The sequence below is a fragment of the Sminthopsis crassicaudata genome, chromosome 6 (assembly GCF_048593235.1).
Source record: "Sminthopsis crassicaudata isolate SCR6 chromosome 6, ASM4859323v1, whole genome shotgun sequence".
In the NCBI taxonomy this organism is placed as follows: Eukaryota; Metazoa; Chordata; class Mammalia; order Dasyuromorphia; family Dasyuridae; genus Sminthopsis; species Sminthopsis crassicaudata.
In genome coordinates this window covers 179,319,077-179,327,422 of record NC_133622.1, presented here as the reverse complement: position 1 = coordinate 179,327,422, position 8,346 = coordinate 179,319,077, and the positions used below count along the sequence as shown (strand labels likewise).

The following is an 8,346-nucleotide window of genomic DNA, read 5'->3' as shown; positions in this document are numbered from 1 at the left end:
TTTTATTTCTAGCTCCTTCTCTCCGTGGGTTACCTTCAATTTCTCCCGCCTGTATCGTTTTTGCGGAGTTGGTGCGGGTCTTCCCTTTCAGACCGAGAGATCCAGAAAAGCAGGGGCTGTCTTTCGCCCTTGCTTCCTAGTCCCTAGCGCTTAGTAGGCGCTTGAGATCGGATTGTTTATTGACTGACTGCTCGTGGGGCCTTGGCTCTAGATGTGGTCCCTAGGATCTCCTTTGATGTCAGTGTCCGGCACTGGCATGGTGCCCCCTCGAACCCAGGCGGCCCACACCCCATCAGAATGGAGCTGAGCTGAGCTCTTAAGTACGGGGAGAACTGGGCTGAACCGAATCGGGCCACTGCAGCTTAGGTCCGCTCTGGTCCGGGAACCCCAGACCTACGGTTCAAGCTCGAGGAGTGCGCCCAGGTGACTTTGGCTCAGTTCCTCCTCGTGGAGCCGCAGGGTGGGCCTCCGGGTTGGGGCACTCTTAGATCCCGGGCCCCGAAGCCACTCCTTTTCGGGGCGGCCGCGGGGGCCGGGCTTCGGACTTTCCGGTCCTTTCCCCTCGGGCCGCAGCCCCGGAGGGCGGGAGGGGGAGGGGCTGGAGGGAGGGGGAGGAGGAGGGGCGCTGGCTGGGGGTGGGACGCGACGACGCGGACGCGGCCGCAGCGGCGGCGGCGGCGGCGGCCTGGGGGGCGGGAGGCTCGCACTCTCCCACTTCCCGGGGCTGGCGCACACTGGCCGGCCACAGCCGCCTCTCCCAGTCCCGGCAGCGGCGGCGGCGGCAGCAGCTCAGCTAGCTCCCGGAGCCCACCGCGCAGTTCCTCCCAGCCCTCGGGGCTGCGGTCACCGGCGCCCGTCGGCCCCCACCAGGCCTGCGGGGCGCTCACCTCTCGGATCCCGGCCCTCCTTCGCTCCCTTTCTCCCCGCGTCCAAGTCCGGGCTCCGCAGCGGCCCCTCGGGGTGCGCGGGCCGCTGGACGGACGGTCGGGCGGCCGGCCGGCGAGTCAGACGCGACCAGGCAAGCGGGGACGGCCGTCGGGGGGCGAGCTCCGGGCCCCGCACCCAGACCCCCGCGCGCACTGCCGGCCGGCTGGGGCCCCCCGGGACCATGAACAGTAGCACCAAAGGCAGCGGCGGCGGCGGCGGCGGCAGTGGCAGCAGCGGCAGCAGCGATAAGGAACCCAGCCCGAGCGACGGCGGCCTCCCCGAGGAAGAGGTACGGGCGGGCGGACCCGAGCGCTCCCGTGGACTGGAAGTCGGGGGTGGGGGTGGGGGGAGAGGACTGAGCCGGACCACTGGGGCCAGGGGGTAGAGGTCCGGGGCTCCCCTTTACTGGCCGGACGACCCGGGGCTCTCTGGAGTTGCCACAGACGGGAAGGGACGGATCGGAACCGATGGGATAGGGCGCCCGAATCCGATGGGAGGGCACGCGAGGGAGTCGGGGCCTGGGCTCTTCACGGCCTAGACGGACTGACCGGCAAGCGGGCCAGCTGTGGCGTCCCCTCCTACCCTAGCCTGTCTGTGGCTGGGGGAGATTGCCCCGGTCGCCGCCCCGACCTTCGCGGATCTCTGCCGGCCGCCCCGAACATGTGGTGACCCAGACAAGTGGTGCTGCGGTCACCCCGAGCATTTCCGTCGGGGTGTGTGTGTGTGTGCTTGTCCGATCCTGGCGGGGGCCGGGGCGGGCGGGCTGAGTTTGGAAAGTCGAGCCCCCCTCCTTCCTTTCCCTCCTCCCCCAGCACTTGGAGATTAATAGATAACTCATTAGGTACATTCCTCCCGGACGCGGTTCTGGCTCCGGGGCCGCCGTCTGCGCCTGGGGCCTGGGGAAGTGCCGGCGCTGGGCGGGTGCGGGCTAGGGCTAGGCTGCAGGACGCCCGCCCGCACGTGGGAAAGCTCTGCCCTGCCGCAGGAGCCTGCATTTCCTCTGTAACTTGGAAACAGTGTAACTTGGACGCAACCCCCACCCACCGCCTACCCCTCCGTGACTGCCTGGCCCGCGGTGCTCCGAGAGCTGACCCGGCGCTCCCCGCTGCACCCCGGAGCCCTGCTTGCACTGGGTGGAGCGGTGTGTGTGGCCCCAGAGCCCCCAGCCTTATCTTTTGGGCTGGCTTAGCTTCGGGGAAACTCTGCGCCCTCTGCTTAATGTCCCGTGCCTTTCCGAGGCTTCCTGCCTGCTCACGCTTCCACTACTGCAGGCGCAGAATAAATACTTGTAGTTGGAAGTGCATTCTGCTGAGGGATTGACTGGACTAAGTCAAACTCTACTTTTATTTTCTCTTCTTCCTTTCTCTCAGTAGCATTTTATTTGGTCAGTTAGATGCAAGGAGTTTTCAACATTGATTTTAGTAAGATTTTGTGGACCAAGTTTTTTTCTCTCTTCCCTCCCTGAGACAGCAAGGAATATGACATAGGTTATACATGTACAGTCATTGCAAATATATTTCCATCTTCCAAGGGGATCCATTGGGGCTGATACCGTCCCGGAAAAACTAAAGCGTGTGTGAGGCTTGGGGGATAAACATGAACTGTATCTGTAAGGGCCTGGGACTTGCCACTAAGTCCTGGCTCAGCTCTGGGAAGGTTGTATTGTGCTTGGAGATTGGGGCGCGCTTTTCTTTGGGAGGGGTCAGGGTAGCACCTATAAATAGTACCCTCGGGGAGTAAGAGGATACTCCAGCCTTTGCTTTTTGCACTGAAGTTTGGGGTCACACTTCCTGGGTGAGAGCTTCATTGTAAATCTCAGTTTGGGGCGGTTTTGATTTTTGTATTTTCCCAAGGGATGATTCCAACCCGATGGTTACCATGACCTCACCCTGACCCCCCTTCCCATCCACCTCTCCCCCTCTCCCACCTTCCCTTCCCCTTGTCCAGCTTCCTCAACTTGGTATTACCCAGGTTTCTTCTTGGGGGTGAGGGACGCTGATGGTGATTGTGGGTGACAGAGTCTGACCTTGATTGGGAGATCAAATCCCCCATCCACCTGCCTCCAGCTGCTTTATTGTTTACCACTAGTTACTTCAATAACCCTTTACCATGAAACGTAAATTTATGCCACCTTAATACAAAGTTTTCCCTCATAAGGAGAGGAGTGACAAATGGCTTCTTAGTCCCCCTGAAGCTGGCCGCTAGGGCTAGGGTGGGTCTAAGAACAAATTGAACCAGATCCGTGTTCTTAATCTCTTTGTGTGCATGTCAGACTGGACCACCCACTTCTGTTGAAGCCTGAGGACCCCTTAGGTGTTGGAATTCATAAAACAAGAGGATTACAATAGAAACCAAAGGTTATTGAATAAAGAGTTTACAGACTTTCCAAAATCCCTTCAGCTACGCTTTGGATCCCAGTTGAAGAATGCCTCATTTAGTCAGATCAGTCTTGGGTCCTTGTCACTGAGAGGGAGAATGCCCAAACTGGAAAGAATTTGGGGCTGAGATGAATTCTGGGCAGAACTTTGGGGGGGAAAAATCAGCCTTTGATTTCCTGAAAACACAAGCCCTTTAATAATATTTATTTGAGGGAGAGATTTTTATTTTTATTCCCTCCTCTGCCTTAATCTCCCTTGAATTTCAAAATTGGCAGTGAATCTTAATCCTGAAGAAAAGTGAAAGAAAATCAGGACCTGAGTCCTCATGGATGCATCTGTCCCCATCTCGGTCTTTTGGGCTGGGAGGTGTTAATAACTTTACTAAGTAAATGGGTGGGTATATTTTACAGTTTTTCTCTTGGGGGAATCAATGTTTGTTCAACACAGACTCACTTAGCACAATGAAGTAAAAGAAGCTACCAAGCATAGATTCTTAATCTGACGGCCATGGACTTTTTTTTTCTTTTCAATTTTGATAACTGAATTTCAAGATAATTAGCTTCTTTTGAAATCTTACATATTTTATGTTTTTCAATATTTTGCAAAAGTGTTCATAAGGTTTATTCCAGGTGGGACCAGGATAGACGTGGATACAGATACAGACACACACACACATACACACACACACATGCTAAAGGGTTATCAACTCCAGGATCCTTCAGCCTCCACGGGATATGGGAACTGAATTACAGTTAGCAAAGCAGCATGGTGTCTGCTTCCTGTTAAGGACAACAGTCCTGCAGAAATGTGACCCCTTAGGGATATGTGGTGGGCCCTAGATGAGTCCTGCTGGTGGTCCTGTTTTGGGAGGGCATCAGGCCCCCTCTCCTTCAGTTGGACACATATTTCGGACTATCCAGGACTGAAAATAGCTGACGCACAAATTTAAAATGAGTGGTGGGGAGACGAGCAGTGTCAGTGGTGGATTTGATGGTGAATTCACCTCAGCGGCTTCATTTCTTTTGGTTAAAAAGGCCCCAGGTTTTTCACGCTGCTATAGTTATGGCCTCAGAGTTCATGTACTTTTGGGGAATTCCAAGCTATTGGATAGGGATTGGGAAGCAGGGATGCTGGAAAATTTACCAAATTTCAGAAGTGTCAAAACAACTACTAAGGGCTTGCTGCTTTGAGGGTCTGAAGTTTCTCACAACTGGAACCAGGCTAGATTGTGTTTTACTTTGGATGTTGTGCTCAAATTCCATGGGGAAAGAATCTTATTTTAAGACATGGCCATCTCGTTGTACATGATGAGGGAGAGGCTGCCAATCTCCTGGGGACCAATAACCCAAAGGGGTTCGTGTGTGTGTGTGTGTGTGTGTGTGTGTGTGTGTGTGTGTCTGTCTGTCTGTCTGTCTGTCTAGGTGTCTTGGTCTGTGGTAACAAGATCCCAAACAAATCTGAAGTTTATTTGTAACAAGTTAGGTGCAACTGTGTGGCAAAATCCTCTTGGAAGTTGCAATAAACTATTCATAGATATTCTTTCACTTTGTCTCCTGGCAGCAAAGTGCCTCTGAACATGGCCACGTTGGCTCTTCTTTGAAAACCCCTTGGGATTTTTATCATATTGAAGATGGCTTCTTGAAATTTGTTAATGATATAAAAGATATATAATGATATAAGGGAATCAGTCACTCAAATCTTATTGAGGCCTCCGGTTCTTAACTTGGGGGGCTGGAAACTTTTCAACATATATATGTACAATTTATTTCCTTTCTAATCTACAGTCAACAAATCAATAAGTTATCATAATACAATGATTATTATATTATTTTAAATATAATATAATACTACTACTATAAGAAGTATAGTAGGCATTATTTTATGCAATTATAAAGACTCTTCTGAGAAGGGACCTCTATTGATTGGCTACAGAAGTCCATGACAGAGAAGGAGTTCAGAAGCTCTGGTCCTTGCTGTTCCAGGGTCTGAGCTGGAAACCATTCATGCCATTTTTCAGGTCAGTCAATAAGGACCAAATAAGCTAGGGTAATTTTTTTTTTAATGGAATGTTGTCCAACAGATATTTCTCTCTTTCTTTTTTTTTGTTCCCACTTTTTTATTAAAGCTTTTTATTTTCAAAACATATGCATGGATAATTTTTCAACATTGACACTTGGGAAAACCTGTGTTCCAAATTTTCACCTCCTTCCTCCCACCTCTTCCCCTAGATGGCAAGTAATCCAATATATAGTATACATGTTAAAATATATGTTAAATCCAATATATGTAAACATATTTATAAAATTCTTTTGCTGCACAAGAAAAATCAGATCAAAAAGAAAAGAAAATGAGTCAGAAAACAAAGTGCAAGCAAACATAAGAAAAAGAGTGAGAATGTTATGTTGTGATCCACACTCAGTTCCCACAGTCCTCTCTCTGGGTGAGGATGGCTCTTTTCATTCCAAGATCATTGGAACTGGTATCAATCATCTCATCCAACAGACATTTCTCAATAGTGTTTTATATCTTTATCATTGCTGGCAAATTAGAAGACCATTTTGACCTTGAGTGAATTAGAGTTGATTGAGTTTCAAAAAACAAATTAGACCATATGAGCAAAGACAATGGTACTCTTCCAGGTTTGGTTTTGTAGTTTTCAGAAATCCAGATATGGATTCCTAAGACGAAGATCGTTTTTGGGGTGTTTGCAAAGATGCCGAAGATATAACTGGTCAGGCTTCTGGACCTCAGAGCCACATGCATACCAGCCTCTCTGAGCTCTTCTGATGTTTTGGACTCTATGTATTCAATAAATTATGAAGGTGGGAAACCACGTGATGCTTTTGCCCCCCCAACAGAGCCTGGTGAAGTTTTATCTTAATTCATGGGATGCACAGCAGAGTTGATATGTGTGACTCCTTGGAAGCCTTTGTTGCTGGGACTTTGGAGGAGAGCCTGACTCAGTTTCCTCTGCCTGTCTCCAGAAGGCTGAAGCCACTTCTCTAGAGAGATTCCAGGAGGGCTGAAAGATTTTCTCAGAAAATAGAGATACTTTCTGGGGATAAGAGCCTTTGGGATATGATTGGCTAGGCTCAGGGCAGGCTGACAGTGGACATCTCCGACTCTCTTGATGAAGGTATGATATGCTGGTATTTCAGTGGAGTTTGTGTGAATGCCATGGGCAAGTGCCTCCCCTGGCATGGCCCAGGGGGAAGGAATTCAGCCTGGGATCTCTCTTTAATCCCGTGTCATTACAGAACATCCCTTGAGGCTGGGAGCAGGAGGGATGGCCCTGACTGAGAACAGCCTTGTTCCTCTTTGTCTCTTCCTGTTCATCCTGCAACTGAGTAATAGAGGGTTGGAGTTGGAGTAAGAAAGACCTGAGTTCAAATTCTACTGCAGTTGCATAAACTGCCTCAGTTTTTTCATCTGTATGAAAAATAGGGATGACAGCATGTATTTTGCAGTCTTGTTTTGAGAATCTCATTTGATTTCAAGTGTTTTAGAAATCCTTACAGAACTAAATAAATGTATCGTCATTATTTTCATTTTACTTTTAGTTTTGCCACCAAGCTTACTGAGGATCTCATTACTTCATATCTGCACCGATAAATGAAGCATAACTGACTCTTCTACTTCTCTTCATTCTCTTTAATATACTTTAGAAGGCATATGGCTTCATAGGGCATAGAAGGAAACTGAGGCTGGACAGATTAAACATCTTTCTATCATGGCTAAAGAAGATAGAGCCAGGATTCAAATCCAGGTCTTTGGATCCAACATTCTTTCCTCTATCTCATGCTAGGTCTTCTTAAAACCATCTTTGAACATAGAAATTCCCTCCTCAAAAATCCTCTTTGGCTCCCTATTTCCAAATGAATCAAAGCCAGCCCAGGATGCTTATCTAGGGCTATTGCGTCTCATTTTTCCTCCTTTTGGGTACTTACCTCTTAACAATCCTAGAAAACCCTGTTTCCTCCTTCTCCTGGTTCTGGGTTCTCAGTGTTTTTAGGATTCATAAAGCACAATCCAAATCTTAGAGTAGTGCATAGTGAGATGGCTGGCATCTGAGCTAAGTACTTTTCATCCATATTGGTCATCTCTCAGAGACACTGGACAGCTCTTTAAAGTTGGACAATGTAAAGACAGTACTGTGTATGAAGTCAGGGGTCGTGGGTGTGAGTCCACGGAAATTTTGTGGAAAAAATCCCTTATCCCTCCCTGGGGATTAAACTGTAAAATGGGGATAACAACATTTGCATTTCTTACCTAGTATAACTCTTCATTTGACAGAAGAGGAAACTGAGGCACAGACAGGGTAAGTGACTTGCCCAGAGTCACATGGACAAAGTATCAGAATGGGATTTGAACCCTGGTTTTTGAATGCCCCATCTATTGCTCTTGGAAACATTCTAGTTTTGGCTCCATAGATCTTGGACTTGGTAGGGGGATCATGTTCCTCACTAACAGGCAGCATTAGTTTTCCCTATTCTGTGGCATTTGGTCCACATCTTCCTGTTCCCCACTCACTGAGTAATGCTGACCTTCTCTTTGCTGGTCCCCCAATCCTCTCTGCTTCCTCAGAAATAGGATTTGCAGCTGAAAGGACAGAGAACCCGACCCCCTGTTTTTCAGATGGAGAAGCTGAGGCTGAGGAAGAAAAGACTTGGCTAACATAAGTCCATCAGTCAGGGAGAGATCTCAGATTTGGAGCAGGGATCCTTTCCTCTGGCCCCTAAGAACTAGAGAGAAGAGATCAGATAGGGAATAGGTCAAGACCTTTTTTTTTTTTACCAAGTTACATTACCCAATCCCACACTTTCATTTTATTTTTACTTATTTATTTTTGGCAAGTCAGTTGAGGTTAAGTGACTTGCCCAGAGTCACACAGTATCAAATATTTGAGGTTGAATTTGAATTCAAATCCCCCTGGTTCAAGGGCAGGGGTTTTATCCACTGCATCATATTCTCTAACCAAAAAAATTATTTTTTTTAAAGTTTCATTCAGTCAAAGACATGTTTTTTTTTTTTTTTTAATCCT

General features: G+C 48.5%; 1 protein-coding gene across 5 annotated transcripts in view; it reads left to right on the top strand.

Moving 5' to 3' along the window:
- Positions 1-967: 967 nt before the first annotated feature.
- RBPMS (RNA binding protein, mRNA processing factor) overlaps positions 968-8,346 on the top strand; it is a 162,871-nt gene continuing 155,492 nt past the window's right edge. For 3 of the 5 annotated variants that reach the window (XR_012483499.1, XM_074275404.1, XM_074275402.1), the window contains exon 1: positions 968-1,216. Coding sequence is in view for 3 of the 5 variants with exons in the window: in XM_074275404.1 (XP_074131505.1) it covers positions 1,109-1,216 (108 nt within the window). In the remaining 2 variants the exon portion in view is untranslated. The remainder of the gene's footprint in view (positions 1,217-8,346) is intronic. The other 2 variants (XR_012483498.1, XM_074275403.1) reach the window with 1 other exon arrangement.